Here is a 20,121-nt window from a genome sequence, read left to right on the forward strand (position 1 = left end):
TCACAGAATATGGGGGTCACTCAGCTACAACTACAAAATAATCAGGAAGCTGATGCCTGCATTCTCATATACCCCACTTGTAGCTCATGACACATACATAGGTGTCATCATATTCAAGAGGTTAATGAAAAGAACTTATCAATCAATCACTCCGTTCCCTCAAGTCTCTCTTGCAGGAGACCCACAGCCAAGTAACCAGCAGTAGCCACTGTATTGGCTCACAAATCACTCAAGAAAGACATATTGTGTTATTTTCTAGGTAAGGCTAGAGTTGGGCAGTATGGATGAGGTGTTCTGTCCTGTGTGTAGTGATTACACCTAGGTCAATTTTATTCTGTGGAGTAAAGCAGTAGAACATGGTCTCCATCTAACATTCTTAATTTAGAACCACAATTTGTTTATCTCTTATGACAGATAACACAATACGGCCACAATCACTGAGTATGAATAGTGGATTCACTGAAGGGTTCGGCAGTTTGACACCCATTCATGATACCCTATATCAATCCCCCATAGAACGAAGCACAAGGTAAGATCCAGCAGGGAAAGTATAACTTGTTATAATTGATAATGTTTTGCATGATCTTATCAGGATTTATAATAGTTTTGCATGAATTATGCAATCTCATCTGATATCCTAACTGGAAGCTGCATGGTATTAATTACATATGATAGATGTATATTCTCTATTCATGGTTTGTATGCTTATAATGATTTGTGCATGTATATCAGGTTTCTTGACTTTTCAGGATATATATATACACATTTATTAATCATATATAAATCTTTATTTTTTTCTCTTCAAGCCATATCTTAGTTATGTTACATATATTTGGAACATAACTGTATTATATGTGTCCTATTATGTGTGTCCTGAATGTTCATAGCTTAAGATCCAGCTTTGTGGTGAATAGTTACATTTCTAGGATGTATAATGGTAAGGTAAGAGACTATACATATTATCATCATAGTAGAAATTAGGAAACATCAGACTCACCATGTATAAAAAGGGGCAGAAAGATGTAGAAGATAACACAAGGTAATTTTATATATTGTATACATCTACAAGTTCAGAATGAATGAGTCAGACACCAGTGGAAGACATGATTTAATAACAGAAATATCTGTACAAACAAGTGTGTAGGGTCATATAAAAGGGGAGGTACCATGACAGGAGCCCTGAAGTCCCCCACACAAGAGACCTCCATAAGTTAGATTATTGGAAAAAAAATATAATAATAGACAAGTTTGATAATATTTTAATACAGCCACATCTGCTGCACAATCGTTCCATTGCCCCTGGTCTTTCTTGCTGAAGACATGCAACTTTCAGGCAATTGGTAACATCCTCCAGACAGAACCGTAAGTCACTAAGGGAAGATGTATTATGTTGTCTCTTGTCTAATGCACAGAATAAATACATACACATACATATACAAGGGAGGTAGCCAAAGTCAAAAGGCATAAATCGACTCCTACCCCTTTCATCCCAACATACTCCACTCACATTCATCACCCCTCCCTCTCTCTTTTCTTGGCTCCTGGATGACAGGTCATCCCAGCATCTCACCCACCACCCTGGGTCAGAAGCAATGCAGCATGACACAGCACATCCACAGTGAGGCTGCTTCATTTAATCAGTGACCCTACTCTCCTTTACCTCATATAGAAAAAGAGAAGATGAAGAGAAATCCTTTCAGACTGTGTCAAAATATCATTTACACATACTCTCTAACTGCCCCCCCCATATCCCCCACCGACTCCCTTCCATGCATCACAACGTCATCCATACACAACCATTCTCCACTCGTCCCTATCTTCTGTCTTCTCCCTTCCTTCCTCAACAAACATCCCCCCTCCCTTTCCCAATGCCCCTTTCACTCTATCCATCGTCATTGGTTGCCCCTCTTGTTCACTCCATCCATCTCTGCCTTCCACACCTATTTTACTAATCTTTCTTTACTCATTCTTTCCATGTGTCCAAAACATCCCAATACTCTTCATCAACCCTGTCTCCCAACTCCTTTTCCACCCCTGCTCTCCTCCTAACCTCGTTTCTCACTCTATCCAGCATTGTAACCCCTACCATACTTCTCAGCCATTTCATCTCAAACACATTTAAACTTCTTCTCTTCCTATCTTATGCTCCATGTTTCTGCCCCATACAGTGCTGTTGGCACAATCACTCCTTCATACAATCTCCTCTTAGCATCCATTCCCAAATGTCTATTTCTCATTACACTTTTTAATCTCCAAGGCATTTACTAGCTTCTCTCAATCTACCCTCTACCTCCACTTCTACTCCTCCCTTTTGCTCCACATTTGCCCCCAAGTATCTAATGCTATCCACTTCCTCCAGTCACTCTCCCTTAATACTCCCAATTTCCTGCCATCCTCTCCCTTTGTACATCTCATCACCTTATTTTTACCGTCATTTATCTTCAACCTCCTTCTTTTGCACACCTTCCCAAACTCTGTCACTAACTTCCTTAATCTCCCCTTTGATCCTGCTACAAGCAGTGTCATCAGCAAACAACAACAACTGGCTTATCTTCCTTTTTTATCCATTTTCTTTAACCATTCCCAATCCCTCGCCCATTACCCTTGCATTTACCTCTTGCACCACCCCATCCATGTATACATTGAACAGCCATGGCAACATGACACATCCCTGGCAAAGTCCCACATTTACCTCAAACCACTCACTCTCTCCATTTCTAATTCTAACACAGGCTCTGCACTCTTGTAGAAACTCTTGACTGGTCTTAACAGCTTTCCTCCTACCCCATATATCTGCAATATCTCCCACAGTGTCTTCCTGTCTACCCTGTCATAAGCCTTTTCCAAATCCATAAAGGCCCAAAAAACATCCTTAGCTTTTCCTAAAGTTTTCTCATATATCTGTCTTACCACAAAAACCTGATCCATGCAACTCCTCCCTTTCCTAAAACCACACTGTTCCTCACCAATTACTCCCTTTGTTCCTCTTCTAATCCTCTCAATCAAAACTCTCCCATAAGCCTTCCCAACTACACTTAACAAACTGATCTCTGAAACTACTACACTCACACTTGTCCCCTTTTCCCTTGTAAAGTGGAACTATACATGCACTCCTCCAGTCCTCCACCACTCTACCCTCTTTTAGACAAACATTAAACAACCTCACCTGCCAGTCCATCATTACTGTACCTCCCTTCTTTAGACACTCTGCATGACACCCATCTAACCCGTGCCTTCCCTGCTCTCATCATTTCAATAACTGCTTTCACCTCATCTTTTTTATTTGTCCTCCATTTTCCTCATCACTGTCATTTTTTTTAGCACCTCCCTTACCTCTACACTTTTCACTACCAGGCCCATATGCACTCACAAAGACCCACATCTCCTTAGTTTCAACTTCATCCACATTCACCTTGAAGAAACCTCCTTCCACTCCACCACATGCTTACCTATTTCTTCATGTACTAATGTAGCCACCCCTTCTCTTCCTCATCCTCTCTTCACTCCTGACACCCTCTCTACTACACTCCCAAACTTGCCCTTCCCTTTCAACTTAGTTTCACTTAATACCAACACATCTATCTTTCTTCTCACAAACATACTGCCTGTCTCTTCCCTTTTACTCTCATCTGTACTACATCCATGTACATTAAAAGACCCAAAACTTAGGGTTCTGGTTGGGAAACTCCTCTTAGACCCTCATATGCCTTTGCTTTTTTTAAGAATGTCCCCTTTGGGACAGAATAAGTAAAGATAGATAAAAATTAAAATAAATAGATGAATATTGAACTATCTATAGTATTCCAGGTAATGTTGATTAGACCCTACATACATGACATACATGTACCAAAAAGCTCTTTTCTCCTTTTAAGAAGGTGTGGCTCAGTCAAAGCATATATCCACACTTCACCCATCCCACATCTATCCTAAAACCTATTTATTGTCCCTTCTATTGTAGCTGTAGAAGAGAAGAACCAAACTTTCATAGATTGGTTACAAATTAGGATGATGGAATCATATGAGAGGTACAAAGTAAAGAGAAGAGAAGTAAAGCATAAGATAAAGGAAGCAAAGAGGAGAGCAGATGTGAAATGGGGTAAGAGTATGACAGAAAATTTTGAAAGTGATAAAAAAATGTTTAGGAAAGAAATTAAGAGAGGAAGAGGAGGCAAATCAAGTAGAGAAGAAAAGTTAAAAGGTGCTGACAGAGAGATGATAATGGAAAAGAAGACAGTGAGAGGAATGTGGGCAGAGTATTTTAGGGAGTTGCTAAATGTGGAAGAGGATAGGGAGGGAAAGGTAGTTGCAGTGGGAAGTGCTAAGAAAATGACCATGATGAGTGAGAAAAATGGAGGAGAAATAAGGAAAGATGATGTGAAGGCAGCTGTTAAGATTATGAGAGCAGGTAAAGCACCTGGTCTGGATGGATGCCATACAGAATGTCTGAAAAAAGGAAGTATAGTGATGGTGAACTGGCTGGTGAGGTTATTTAATGTTTATCTAAGAGAGGATAGGGTGCCAGAGGACTGGAGGAGTGCCTGCATAGTTCCAATTTACAAGGGAAAAGGGGACAATTGTGAGTGTAGTAGTTTCAGAGGGATCAGTTTGTTAAGTGTAGCTGGGAAGGCTTATGGGAGGGTCTTGATTGAGATGATTAAGAGAGGAACAGAGGGAGTAATTGGTGAGGAACAGTGTGGGTTTAGAACAGGTAGGGGTTGTGTAGATCAGATTTTTGTGTTAAGACAGATATGTGAGAAAGCTATAGGAAAAGGTAAGGATGTGTTTTGGGCTTTTATGGATCTGGAAAAGGCTTATGACAGGATAGACAGGAAGGCACTGCAGATATATGGGATAGGAGGAAAGCTGTTAAGACCAGTCAAGAGTTTTTACAAGAGTAGTAGAGCTTGCGTTAGGATTAGAAATGGAGAGAGTGAGTGGTTTGAGGTAAAGGTGGGACTTCATCAAGGATGTGTTATGTCACCCTGGCTGTTCAATTTATACATGGATGGGGTGGTGAGAGAGATGAATGCAAGGGTAGTGGGTCAGGGATTGGAGATGGTTAAAGAAAATGGAGAAAAGTGGGAGATGAACCAGTTGCTGTTTGCTGATGACACTGCGCCTGTAGCAGGATCAGAGGAGGGATTGAGGAAGTTAGCGACAGAGTTTGGAAATGTGTGCAAAAGAAGGAGGTTGAAGATAAATGTGGGTAAAAGTAAGGTGATGAGATGTACAAGGGGAGTGGCAGCAGACTGGTAGTGAGTACTAAAGGAGAGAGACTGGAGGAAGTGGACAGTTATAGATAATTGGGTGCGAATGTGGCAGGAAAGGGAGGAGTTGGGGTGGAGGTAGAATGTAGATTAAGAAAAGCGAGTAAATGCCTTGGGGGATTAAAAAGTGTAATGAAAAATAGACATTTGGGAATGAATGCTAAGAGGAGATTTTATGAAGGAGTGATTGTGCCAACAGCACTGTATGGGGCAGAAACATGGAACTTGAGAGAGGAAGAGAGAAGGAAATTCAATGTGTTTGAGATGAAATGCCTGAGAAGTATGATAGGAGTTACTAGGCTGGATAGAGTGAGAAATGAGGTGAGGAGGAGAACAGGGGTAGAAAGGGAGTTGGGAGATAGGGTTGATGGAAGAGTATTGGGATGGTTTGGACACATGGAAAGAATGAGTGAAGAAAGATTAGTAAAAGAAGTGTGGAAGGAGTGAACATAAGGTGGCGACCTTGGATGAGATGGATTGATGGGGTAAAAGGGGCATTGGGAAAGAAGGAAATGTCTGTTGAGGAAGGACGGGAGAGGACAGAAGATAGGGGTGAACGGAGAAGGGTTGTGTATGGATGATGCTGTGATGTATGAGTGGGAGTGGGGTGGGGGATGGGGAGTGATGAAGTATGTATGAGAAATAAATTGACACAGCATGAAAGGATTTCTCCCAGTCTTCTCCTTTTCTGCATGAGGGGACAGAGAGGGAGGTCTTCTATTTAATGAAGCAGCCTTGCTATGGATGTGCTGTGTCTTGAGACACTGCTTCTGACCCAGGATAATGGACAAGATGCAGAGATGACCCATCATCCAGTAGATACTAAGATAAGAGGGTAGAGGAGAGTTGAGTATGTAGGGGATGGAATGGGTGTGAGTGGTTTCTATGCCTTTGTTTCTTGGCTACCTCCTGTGTAAGAGGGAAAAAGCCTTTGGAATATGTATGTATCCATTGTAGCACCTTGTGGATGAAATGTCATCCTTGTCCCTCACCCACTGCTCAGGTCAGAGGTAATCAAGCAAGACACAGCACTTCCACAGCAAAGCCTGACAACTGAAGCTGGTTTATACCCTCACTACTCCTTTACATGGCAAACCCCCTCCTTACCACTAAGAAAATATACAGAGAAGACAAAATCCTTTCAGCCATGTTTTCCATTTGTTTTCTTTTCAATATAAGTCCATCTCTCCTCTTTATTTCATTTTCTACTTTCCCTCTGCTCCATCTAGTGGCTTATTTTTTCTAGCATTGAGATCCCACCAACACCACTATATATGTATTCCTCCCAAAACTCTCTACACACTCATTCAAAGAAATCCACAACACTTCCCACCCCTCTATTTTTCTCATTACTAGAGCAGTATGCACTCAAAAAAGCCTATATTTCCCATCCCAGTTTTACCTTTGCCCACATTATCTTCAATGGCATTTCTCCACACACTTATGCCTCATCACTTAACAATAATGTCACTCCTTCCCTCCTTCACATTTTTGCCAACACTGACACCCTACCCACACTCCCAATCTCCAACTCACCCCCTTTTTTTACAGTTTTGTTTCATCCATGTTTCAATTTGTCTTATAAACATACTGTCAATCTCTTTTCTTTTACTCTCAGCCATACCACATCCATGCATATTTAATGACCCAGTGATATTTTGTAGGAGAAAAATACTGAGTGGGGGATCTCTAGTTTTTTCGATGCCATATGGTTACCATTTACAATGTGAATGGGAACATGGTGGTGGCATTGTCTTTCCTGCCTTTACTATGAGGATCAGAGAAAAGGTAAATTAAAAAAATTGGTAAAGAATAAACTCATAGAAACAGCATAAAGGAAGGACAGCAGTAGTGCAAAAGCATCCCATCATTCCTGTATGAGTGGAGATTTTACTCACACATAAATGTCAATGTATTGGTACTGAGAGATCTCAATGATACAGTAGGAGATGAACCAATAGATGGAGTGGTTGGGAAGTGTGGAGTGCCAGGAAAAAATTGTAGTGGGGATGTGTTTAGAAAAAGAGTTGATAATAACAAACAGTGTTTAGGAAGAAAGTCAAGCATAAATACACATGGGAGAGGGTGGTGGATGAAAGGGTGGTAGACAGGGCTTTAATGGACTATATAGTGGTAAGCAGGAGAAGAGTAGGAAGAGTTGGATGTACATGTTCTTAAGAGAGAGAGTGGGGGAATATCAGATAATTTTTTGGTGGAAGGTAAGTTGAGAGTAGAGGATAGAGGGAGAAAGGAAAATGACAGAAGGTAGGGAGGTGCTTAGAGTAAATTGCTTAAATGAGAAAGACTAGGAGAAGGAGTACAAGAAGAAGCAGAGATAAGAGTGGGAGGGATTGAAGGATAGAATAAAACTAGGAGTGGAGGAGGAATGGAGATGTTTGAAGAAGGGAGTCTGAGACTGAGGAAATGGTACATCAGAATGGGCGAACCGAAGACAAAAAAAAAAAAAAATGAGGAAAGGAAAAAATTGAAAGTGGCCTATACTAACATCGATGGATTAATTTCAGGACTGAACGAACTTTATGATTACTTGCTAGAAGAAAAACCAGACATAATGGGAATTGTGGAGATCTAAGAGGTGAAATACCATCCATCAATGTTGGACATGGACTATACAATTACTGGATTAAAAACAGAGACAAGAAACAGGGAGGAGGAATCATGTTCTTGGCCAAGAAGAACTTTGCAGAGGGTAAAGGTAATGTAGAACTGATCATGATAAAAGTCGAAGACAAGGACACGAAAAGTAGAAAGTTTGTGGTGACTTATGTACCCCCAAAAATGAATGCTTGGAAAGAGAATGAGCATACGAAAATGCTAGAAGATACAAGGTAATCATTAAATGAGATACTAATGGGTGGGGGTAATCTGATAATTATGGGGGGCTTGAATTGCAAAGAAATTTGTTGGGAGAACATGACAGTGAGAAACAGAGAAGACGTGTGGGTTAATGTACTACTGGACATGACCATGGAATATATAATGACTCAGTGGGTCAGTGAAAACACCAGATACAGAAATAACGAGGAGCCATTGAAACTAGATTTGATATTTACAACAGAACCTGAAATTGTGGATAAAATCCAATACAAGACACCAATTGGAAAGAGCAACCATATGCTCATTGAGACTGAATTAAAGGAAGAAATATACATGGAGAGAAATGAAAAGCATAGGAAAGGAAGATTGATGTACAACAAAACGGACTTTGGGAAACTAAAATTCTTCCGGAATGCAAATTGTGAACAATTTTACATGGAAGAGACAAAAGTGGAAGAGAAATGGGATATCTTGATGGATAATTACAATGAAGGGGTGAATAGGCATGTACCAAGACACAAGCTAGAGAGAGTGTACATTAAATGCTGGTTCAACAAAAGATGCAGCGAGGCAAAAGATAGAAGGGACAGAGCTTTGAAAAGATAAAAAACCTGGAAAATGGCAAGTATATATAAACTATAGAAATGAGTATGTTTAAGTGTGAAGAGAGGAAAAAGGAACCATGAAAAGGATGTTATAGATAAATGGAAAGAGCAACCCAAGCTATTCTATCGATACATGGTGAAATGGTGAAACTATGCCAAGGGAATATAGAATACACAAAAGAATTAGAAATGGCCGAAGTCATGAATATGAATAATCACTTCAAGTCTGTTTTCACTAGAGAGAAAGCACAATATTGGGATGAAGGAAATGAAAGGCGATCTCCCCCCATGAGTGAGATAATAATAACACAAAAAGAAATAATGGAACATATATCAAACCTTGACGTCAGGAAATCACATCATCCGGACGGAATTGCAAATTGGATTATAAAAGAATGCAAAGAAGAACTATCGGACAAAATGCATAACATAATAAGTTGCTCACTTAAAGAAAGAAAAATACCAAAAGACTGGAAAAATGCTAACATTGTACCAATATATAAAGGAGGAAACAAGGAAGAACCAATTAACTATAGGCCAGTCTCACTAACAAGCACTATAGCCAAAATTTGTGAGAAAATCATCAAGAATAAATGGGTAAAACACCTGGAAGACAATAATATAATAAACCCAAGACAATTTGGGTTCAGACAAGGAAGATCATGTACCACAAATTTAATATGTTTCTACTCAAGATTAAGACATAGTGCAAGAAAGGAATGGATGGGCTGATCATGCCTTCCTGGACTTACAAAAAGCTTTTGACAAAGTACCACACAAAAAAATTATTTAAAAAAAAAACTGGAACATATAGGAGGGATACAAGGGAACCTACTAAAATGGATGGAGGACTTCCTGATTGGTAGAAAGATGAGAGTAGTGCTCAGAGAAAAATATTCAGGTTGGAAAGAGGTGATCAGTGGAGTACCGCAAGGATCCGTATTGGCTCCAATAATGTTTACTATTTATGTGAATGACATGGATGATGATGTGAAATGTTACATGAGCTTCTTTGCAGATGATACCAAACTGTTAAGGAAAGTAAAAACTGAAAAGGATTGCAAATCACTGCAGGAAACCTGAATAAGGTATGGAACTGGAGTCAGAAATGGGAAGTGGAATTCAATATTAAGAAGTGTAGCATAATGGAGTTTGGTAAAAGTAAAAATAGAATATCAGGACAATATAAAATTGGAACCAAGGAGATAAAGAAGGAGAGATCCGAAAAAGATTTATGTGCAATTATCTCAAACGACTTGTCCTATGATAAACAGATAAACAAAATTGTCGGACAATCCTACAACTTCCTAAGATAAAAAAAAAAAAAAAAAATGGCATTTACATATCTGGACGAAGAAATTATTAAAAAAAATATTGGTCATACTGATAAGGCCTCGACTAGAGTATGCAGCGACATTGTGGTCACCTAGTACCAAAAAGAACATAAAGAATATAGAAAGAATCCAGAGAGTAGCCACAAAAATGGCACCTGCACTTGCAAAATTGTCATATGTGGAGAGATTGGCTAAACTGGAGTTACCGATTCTGGAGCAAAGAAGAGAGAGAGGTGATCTACTGACCATCTACAGAATCATGAAGGGCACAGAAATGCTCAATAAGAGAAACACAAGAGGACATGGAAAGAATATAAAAAAACATAGCTACAGCAGAGATCTGAAGAAAAACATTTTTCCACATAGAGTGGTGGACACTTGGAACAAACTGGGCAAAAAAATAGCTTGCACAAAAACTAATCATGAGTTTAAGAGCAAACTAGACACTGTGAGATACAAAGGCGGGACACCACAAGCATAGTTCCCCTTCCCGCAAAATACAACTAGGTAAATACAAGGTGTGGAAAGATGGTATGTGGGATAAAGAGGACAGGAGGAAATAGAAGGAATGGTAGTGAGTGGTAGGATGATAAAGCAAAGAAGGTTGTAGAAGAAAAGAAATGAGCATTCACAGATTAGTTGCAAATTAGGACAAGAGAATCATATGAGAAGTACAAAGAGAAGTAAAATATAAGATAAAGGAGGGCAGGTGTGAAATGGAGTAAGAGTATGACAGAATTTTTTCAAGATAATAAAACAATGTTTTGGAAAGAAAGTAAGAGAGGAAGAGGAGGTAAATCAAGTAGAGAAGAAAATGTAAATGGTGCTGATGGAGAGATAATAATGGATGAGAAGGCAGTAAGAGGAAGATGGGCAGAGTATTTTAGGGACATGTTAAATGTGAAAGAGGATAGGGAGGAAAAGATAGTTGCAGTGGAGAGCGCTAAGAAAATGACCATGATGAATGAGGAAAATGGAGGACAAATAAGAAAAGGTGAGGTGAAAGTAGTATTTGAAATTATGAGAGCAGGTAAGGCACATGGGTTAGGTGGGTGTCATGCAGTGTCTAAAGAAGGGAGGTACAGTGATGGTGGACTGGCTGGTGAGGTTGTTTAATGTTTGTCTAAAAAATGGTAGAATGGTGGAGGAGTGCATGTATAGTTCCACTTTACAAGGGAAAAGGGGACAAGTTTGAGTGAAGTAGTTTCAGGGAGATGAGTTTGATAAGTGTAGTTAGGAAGGCTTATGGGAGAGTTTTGATTGAGAGGACTAGGAGAGGAACAGAGGGAGTAATTGGTGAGGAACAGTGTGGGTTTAGGACTGGTAGAGTTTGCTTGGATCAGATTTTTGTGGTAAGCAGCAAAAAAAAATACACGGGAGCGACGAGCGATTTCGCTCGGGAAAGTTCCAATGTCGCTCTCGCAAATCCAATAGCGGGAGTGATCCCCCACAAAAAAAAAATCACTCCCACGGCAAGATTCAACGTTTTTAATGCATTATCCATCATTTGGCAATCCCTGAATCCCATCACCATTGATGAAAGGATCAGAGCAAACACAACTTACCCATGATCAATCATTGCATTATCAATCGATATCCTAAACGCAACGCATCAATCAACTTTATTTTTTGGATGCATAGCTGCTTGAGTTCAATGGCTTACCAGGCCTCACTTCGTATCAGCTGCATGTGCGCATATACTAGTACATGTTGACTAGACTCTACACGACTATCGTGCTACATAATGTCTCTAGTTTTTAATTGCATAGTACCTGTATGCAGGGAAGTTCATTGGTTGCATGCAGCTAGCTGCCCAATCAAAGCGCTGACTACATGTACAATGCACCATACCCAATACCACATCACTGCATGCATACGTACACTGTACATATGTAAGCTTGCTCGAGGCCTAGGAGGGAAACTGGGAAATCCCATTTATAACCTCGTTCGCATATTTATGAGAAAACAAAATAGAATCAAATGTTTGGTTAGTAATTGAAAGTAAATAAATTTAAGTATAAATATGAACATTTGATCATTATATATACATGGCTCTGGTAATTAAAAAAATGGCTCTGGTGAAATTTAAAAGAAAATGAAAAATGGCTCTGGAAAAAAAGAAGGATTTTTTCCCCTGGTGGTAAGGCAATGTGAGAAAGCTATAGGAAAAGGTATGGATGTTTTTTGGGCCTTTATGGACTTAGAAAAGGCTTATGACAGGGTAGACAGGAAGGTGGTATTGCAGATATATGGGATAGGGGGAAAACTGTTAAGACCAGTCAAGATTTTTTACGAGAGTAATAGAGCTTATGTTAGAATCAGAAATGGAAATGGCAAGTGGTTAGAGGTGAATGTGGTACTTTGCAAGGCATGTCATGTCACCATGGTTGTTCAATTTATACATGGATTGGATGGTGTGAGAGATGAATGCAAGGGTGGTCAGAGATTGGAGATGGTTAAAGAAAATGGGTAAAAAAGGGAGATAAGCCAGAAGTTGTTTACTGACGACACTGTGCTTGTAGAAGGATCTGAGGAGGGATTAAGGAAGACAGAGTTTGGGAAGGTGTGTAAAAGAAGGAAGTTGAAGATGAATAAGGGTGGAAGTAAGGTGATGAGATGTACAAGGGGAGAGGATGGTAGCAAATTGGAAGTGAGAATTAGGGGAGACTTGAGGAAGTGGATAGCTTTAAATACTTGGGAGCAAATGTGGAGCAAAAGGGAGGAGTAGAGGTGGAGGTAAAATGTAGATTGAGAGAAGCAAGTAAATGCCTTGGGGGATTAGAAAGTATAATGAGAAATAGACATTTGGGAATGGATGCTAAGAGGAGATTGTGAAAGAGTGATGGTGCCAACAGCACTGGGGCAGAAATGTGGAACAAAAAGAGAGAAAGAGTTTAAATGTGTTTGAGACAGAATGGCTGAGAAGTGTGGTAGGGGTTACTAGGCTGGATAGAGTGAGAAACAAGGAAGTGAGGAGCAGAGCAGGGGTGGAAAAGGAGTTGGGAGATAGGGTTGATGAAAGAGTATTGGGGTGGTTTGGACACATGGAAAAATGAGTAAAGAAAGATTAATAAACGAGATGTGGAATGCAGAGGTGGATGGAGTGAACATGATGGGCCGACCAAGGATGAGATGGATGGATGGGGGTAAAAAGGGCATTGGGAAAGAGGGGAATGTCTGTTGAGGAAGGAAGGGAGAAGACAGAAGATGGGGGTGAGTGGAAAATGGTTGTGTATGGACGATGCTGTGATGCATGGAATGGAGTGGGTAGGGGATATAGGAGTGTGAGGGAGTAAGTGTGAATGATATTCTGACACAGCCCGAAGGAATTTATCCCCATCTCTTTTTCTGCATGAGGGGAAGGAGAGGGGGAGTTTCCGATTAAATGAAGCAGCCTTGCTATGAATATGCTGTGTCTTGCTGCATTGCTTCTGACCCAGAGCAGTCCGTCATCCAAGAGGATCCAAGAATTGAGGGAAGGATGGTGAATGGGAGTGGAGTATGTGGGGATGAAAGGGGTGGGAGTGGATTTATGCCTTTGACTTTGGCTACCTCCCTTGTAAGGGGGAAAAAGCCCTTGGTATATTTATGTATAAACAAATGATATGTGGTCCATAGGGGTGCTCCCAAAATAGCCCCTAAAGAATGATTGCATGTCACTATGCAGTTTGTACCCTACATAGAATACAGTAGAATTGTAAGATAGAAAATTTAAGCAATTCTGTCTGATTGTCTGACCATTCAGATGCACAAATTAATAATTGTGAAATTAAAAACACATCACAGCAACAATTTAGAATGTTGTGATTATGTACATACATACATATACCAAGGCTTTTTCCCCCTTCCAAGGGAGGTAGCCACAAAAGGAAAGGCATAAAAACACTCCCACCCATTTCATCCCTAAATACACTCCACACCCCTCCCACCCTTCCTCTCATCTGAGCACCTCCTGGATGACGGGTCATCCCTGAACCCTGCCCACCGCCCTGGGTCAGAAGCAGTGTCGCAAGACACAGTACATCCACAGCAAGGCCGCTTCATTTAATCGGCGACCCCCCCTCTCCGTCCCCCTTTGCATATAAGGAGAGGACGGGGAGAAATCCCTTCGGGCTGCGTCAAAATTTACTCACACATACTACCCCACCCCCCACCCCCCCGCCTATTCCTCCTCATGCATTCACAACATCATCCATATACAACCATTCTCCACTCACCTCTGTCTTCCGTCCTCTCCCTTCCTTCCTCAACAGACATTCCCCTCTTCCCCAAAGCCCCCTTCACCCCATCCATCCACCTCATCCTAGGACGTCCCCTCATGTTCACTCCCTCCACATCTGCCTTCCATACCTCTTTTACTAGTCTTTCTTCACTCATTCTTTCCATGTGTCCAAACCATCCTAATATTCTTTCATCAACCCTCTTTCCCAAATCCTTTTTCACCCCTGTTCTCCTCCTCACCTCCTCATTTCTCACTCTATCTAGCCTAGTAACCCCCACCATACTTCTCAGACACCTCATCTCAAACACATTCAAACTCCTTCTCTCTTCTTCTCTTATGTTCCACGTTTCTGCCCCATACAGTGCTGTTGGCACAATCACTCCTTCATACAGTCTCCTCTTCGCATCCATTCCCAAATGTCTATTTCTCATTACACTCTTTAAACCACCAAGGCATTTACTCGCTTCTCTCAATCTACATTCTACCTCCACCTTCACTCCACCTTTTCCTGCTACACTTGCACCCAAGTATCTAAAACTATCCACTTCCTCCAGTCGCTCTCCCTTAATGTTCACTTCCAGTCTACTGCCACTTTCACCCCTTGTACATCTCATCACCTTACTTTTACCCACATTTATCTTTAGCTTTCTTCTATCACATACTCTCCCAAACTCTGCCACCAGCTTCCTCAATCCCTCCTCTGACCCTGCCACAAGCGCAGTGTCGTCCGCAAACAACAGCTGGCTCACCTCCCACTTTTCTCCATTTTCTTTAACCATCTCCAATCCCTGACTCACTACCCTAGCATTCACCTCTCGCACCACCCCATCCATGTATAAGTTGAACAGCCAGGGTGACATAACGCATCCTTGACGAAGTCCCACCTTTACTTCAAACCACTCACTCTCTCCATTTCCAATCCTAACACATGCTCTACTACTCACATAAAAACTCTTGACAGCTCCCAAAAGCTTTCCTCCTATCCCATAAATCTGCATAACCTCCCACAGTGCCTTTCTGTCTACCCTATCATAAGCCTTTTCCAGATCCATAAAAGCCCAAAAAACATCCTTCCCCTTTCCTATAGCTTTCTCACATATCTGTCTTACCACAAAGATCTGATCTACACAACCTCTACCCGTCCTAAATCCACACTGTTCCTCACCAATTACTCCTTCTGTTCCTCTCCTAATCCTCTCAATTAAGATTCTCCCATAAGCCTTCCCTACTACACTCAACAGGCTAATCCCTCTGAAATTACTACATTCACACTTGTCCCCTTTTCCCTTGTAAAGAGGAACTATACAGGCACTACTCCAGTCCTCCAGTACTTTACCCTCTCTCCAGCAAACATTAAATAATCTCACCAACCAGTCCACCATCACTGAACCTCCCTTTTTCAGACATTCTGCATGACATCCATCCAGACCAGGTGCCTTACCTGCTTTCATCATCTTTACAACTGCCTTCACCTCATCCTTCCTTATTTCTCCTCCGTTCTCCTCACTCATCACTCTCATTTTCTTCGTATTTCCCACTGCAGCTCTCTTTCCTTCCCTATCCTCCTTCACATTTAGCAACTCCCTAAAATATTCTGCCCATCTTCCCCTCACTGCCATCTCTTCCATTATCAACTCTCCATCTGTACCTTTTACCTCTTCTTCCCTACTTGATTCGCCTCCTCTTCCTCTCTTAATTTCTTTCCAAAACATCTTTTTATTACTTTCAAAATTTTCTGTCATACTCCTACCCCATTTCACATCTGCTCTCCTCTTTGCCTCCTTTACCTTTTGCTTTACTTCTCTTTTCTTTTCTTTGTACCTCTCATATGACTCCCCTGTCCTCTTTTGTAACCAATCTGTGAATGCTCGCTTCTTCTCTTCTACAACCTTCTTTGTTTCCTCATCCCACCATTCACTACCCTTTCTTCTATTTCCCCCTGTCCTTCTTGTTCCACACACCATCCTTGCACACTTTAAGACTCCCTCCTTGAACCATCCCCATTCCTCCTCCACACCCATCTCTGCTCTATCCTTTACTCCCTCCCACTCCTCCTTCAGCTTCTTTTCGTACTCCTTCTCCTTTTCCTTTTCATTCAAGGAGTTCACTCTAAGAACCTCCCTACCTTTTGTCCCTTTCCTCCTTCTCCACCTATCCTCCACTCTCAACTTACCTTCCACCAAAAAATGATCTGATATTCCCCCACCTTCTCCCCTTAGCACATGTACATCCTTAACTCTTCCTATCATAATCCTATTTACCACTACATAATCCATTAGCGCTCTATCTACCACCCTTCCCTCCACCACCCTCTCCCATGTGTACTTATGCTTGACTTTCTTCCGAAACACTGTATTTGCTATCATCAACTCTCTTTCTAGACACATTTCCACCATCAACTCTCCACTACGATTCTTTCCTGGAACTCCACACTTCCCAACCACTCCATCGATTGGACCATTTCCCACTCTAGCATTAAGGTCTCCCAGTACTATTACATTGACATTTCTTCCTAAACCCTCTATGCACTCATTTAAATCTATCCAAAAGGCCTCCCTTTCTTCCATGCTCTTCTCACTGCCCGGCCCATATGCACTTACAAAGACCCACATCTCCTTTCCCAGTTTCACCTTCATCCACATTATCCTTGAGGAAACCTCCTTCCACTCCACTACCCCTTTACCTATCTCCTCACTTACAAGAATAGCCACCCCTTCCCTCCCTCGCCCTCTCTTCACTCCTGATAACCTCCCACTTACACTCCCAAACATACACTCACCCTTCCCTTTCAACTTAGTTTCACTCAAAGCCAACACATCCAACTTTCTTCTCACAAACATACTACCTATCTCTTCCCTTTTACTCTCATCTGTACCACATCCACGCACATTAAAAGACCCAAACCTTAGGGTGCTGGCCCGAGGCCCGCCAGCACCCCTTATGCCTTCACTTTTGTCTTTAGGATGTGTGCCCCGTGGGGCTACAGGGAGAAGGATGCCTAGTCCCTCTCCCCGTCCCTTTCTTCTCGCCTCTTACGATCCAAGTGGGAAAACTTGGTGGCAGTATTCTTTTCCCCCACCACAGGGAATTCCCCCAATCAGAAAGAGAATACTCAGAGAAATGGTACAGGACAGCAACAAGGGGTTGGGGGACAGCATAACGGAGGGACAGTCGTGATTATGTAATCTATAGATAACAATGACCATATTGCACTGTGCTATAATAAAACAAGATCACCAGATACAACATGATACAACAGTATATATGTTGTAGTTAGTGTACCTCCCTAAGCAACCAACTTTGTACACTGTGCAGGCTAGTAATTTAAAGATCTTATTCATTGATGAACAATTTTTGTATATGATCCACTGCATGTGTGTCCTTGTCCAACAAATTTCACAGTCTGTCTGAATTTGGTATGAAACAATGCTGAAACTGACCACAGCAACACTTGATAACTTGCAAGTAGAGGGGCTATGAGAGAACCCAGTCAATGAGACAGAGGTGGGATGCAACCGCAGATGACCACACCAGAGCATAACACCAGAACATTGGAAGAATAAAACAGTAAAGCAGGTGACAGAGATTGACCTATCACCTAATATGCAGAAAGGTTTCCTCATTATGCCAACATTTTGTGAAGCAGAACTGAAAAGACACCTAATATGTCTTCTGAAAATTAGTTTCAAGTCCGACTTAACTCCCAGGATATCAAACTTGTCATCTAAAGGTTATGAGGAAGATTCAAGGTTGAAGAGCACAAAATGCCTAGTTTCATGTTTCAGGAATTACACTAGTCAGACATTTTGCAGAGATCTTCACTCACTGATTCATTCACAGTAGGATGTGATTTTGGTGAGTCAACTATCTCCCTTCAACATATTCTTATGCATGTCTTTCCATCATGATTGTCACTATGTTCAACAGCTTTCTTCTTGTTCCTGATATCTCCTAAGCTATTTTCGACATTTTTGTGCTTGATTCTTGTAGATGAATAGTTGCTGCTCTGGTGTAGATCTTATGTATTTGCTTTTGCTTGGGATATTTAATTGACTCTTCATTGGAAATTATACACTAACATGCATAGACATTTGTCACAAAAACTAGAACTGCTCTATAGTGCCATTAGTACTTATTGAAGTCTTGCGCTAGTTTTCTTTAGTTTATGCAGTAGTACAGTATAAATTTGATCCTTGTCAGTATTATGTTAAGTAGTTATTTTTGTATTTGTTTAACTTTTATTTAGTTTGTAAAGGTAACAGCCATACCATTATTTATTTGGTAGATTAATAATAGCTTTCACCACATTTATAATTGAAGTCACAAATACTAAGATTTAGTGTTTAATTGCAGAGCTGTATTTCTCTTAGTCATTAAGTTACGTTCTTCCTAATTCACCCGAGTGTTTTACATTAACACATTTGCACTAGATTGTGTGTATACTGAGGAGTATCCTTGCCCCAACTCCTCATTTTGGCAGAGCATGTTTCTTTAGAATCCCTTTTGTACACCTTTGCAGCACCAGTTCTCAAACAAGTACCCACGAAAATGAACCTCTGATGAAGGATATTGAGGTAAGTCACTCCCAACAATGTATATTTTTATACAAATATCATTTTTTTTGTTGCCTCATTTATATTCCCCAGAGTATCTTTTAACTTTTATCATAACACTGGTTCTGCTTTATATTTGCTTCCAAGTGGTAAATTGATTCCATAAGTCAGTTTGTCATATGGTACTGTGGTAACCATTATGATATTTAGGATTAGCTACATTTTGTATGGGTAAATCATTGTATTTTAAGGAGTATAAATACATAAATTCATTGTCTTAGTTATTTCCACAGATTTTCTGTAGAATGATATTTGGACAGTTATTATTGTTTTCATTATTTTCAGTGCTAAGACAGGCATATACCAGAAGCAGGAAAGTGGAGTGAGCAGTAGTGTACCTGGCTCTCCAGCCTACTTAGCATCCATCCCCCCACGCCCCAGCAAGAGTATGGTCACTCTCGTACGCCCTCCTCTTCTCTCTTTCTATCCTCATTCCTCATCCTTCACTTCCCCTCACAGGATAACGACAGCGCAGCAGGACCCTCCAAAGGATCCGTTCAGCTGTGATTTATCCATGACACAAGGAGTGAGTTCACCTGAAACTGAGGAACAAATCAATCTTAGTAGTCCAGGAATAGCTCACAGGGAGACTATGGGTCGTCGCATAAATAGTACAGAGAAAGAACTGGAAACCATTTCAGAAGATGTATTAGAAACTAGAACGGATGAAATGCCATGAAATCCTAGCAAAAGGATATGTACTGGTCAATCAGTATGAATTGGTTGGAATCCTATTCATACCAGTGAATTAAGTAATATGAATTTACAGTGTCAGCCATGTAAAAACAACATTTAGAAATAAACCCAAATTAAAGAAGTTAGATTATGGAAATAATTCATTAAATCATGATATCAACTTTGGGGAACTTAAGCACAAAAGTGAATAGTACATCATATACCAAAAGGCCTTTTCCCCTTGGTAGGGGGGTGGCCATGTCAAAGCATACATCTACCCTACATCCATCCCATACCCATACTACACCCAACCAAAAAGTCATTCATTACCAAATCCCATCTTAGCACTTTGTGGATGAAAGGTCATCTCTGTCCCCTGCCGCAATAATCAGGTTAATGACAGTGCAGCAAGACACAGCACTTCCACAACAGCGTCATGGAAGAATGCATTATACACAATCATGCACTCCATAAAGGATTTGTGGGAAAACCCCGTTTTGGCCATTGCATTCCTTGGGGATACGGGACTGCTCAGGTAAACAGTCTAGGGAACAACAACAAAAACTG

At 40.8% G+C, this 20,121-nt stretch overlaps 1 protein-coding gene across 5 annotated transcripts in view; it reads left to right on the forward strand.

The window, feature by feature from the left end:
* LOC143029243 (bestrophin-4-like) overlaps window positions 1-19,559 on the forward strand; it is a 180,820-nt gene extending 161,261 nt beyond the window's left edge. For 2 of the 5 annotated variants that reach the window (XM_076191969.1, XM_076192051.1), the window contains exons 14-15: window positions 415-529; window positions 19,165-19,559. In XM_076191969.1, coding sequence (XP_076048084.1) covers window positions 415-529; window positions 19,165-19,558 — 509 coding nt within the window. In that variant the 3' untranslated portion in view covers window position 19,559. Of the gene's footprint in view, window positions 1-414; window positions 530-18,785; window positions 18,841-19,164 lie in introns of all 5 variants that reach the window. The other 3 variants (XM_076192111.1, XM_076192172.1, XM_076192079.1) reach the window with 3 other exon arrangements.
* Window positions 19,560-20,121: the final 562 nt, after the last annotated feature.

This window comes from Oratosquilla oratoria, chromosome 1 (genome assembly GCF_046742065.1).
Source record: "Oratosquilla oratoria isolate Oo_2021 chromosome 1, ASM4674206v1, whole genome shotgun sequence".
NCBI lineage: Eukaryota > Metazoa > Arthropoda > Malacostraca > Stomatopoda > Squillidae > Oratosquilla > Oratosquilla oratoria.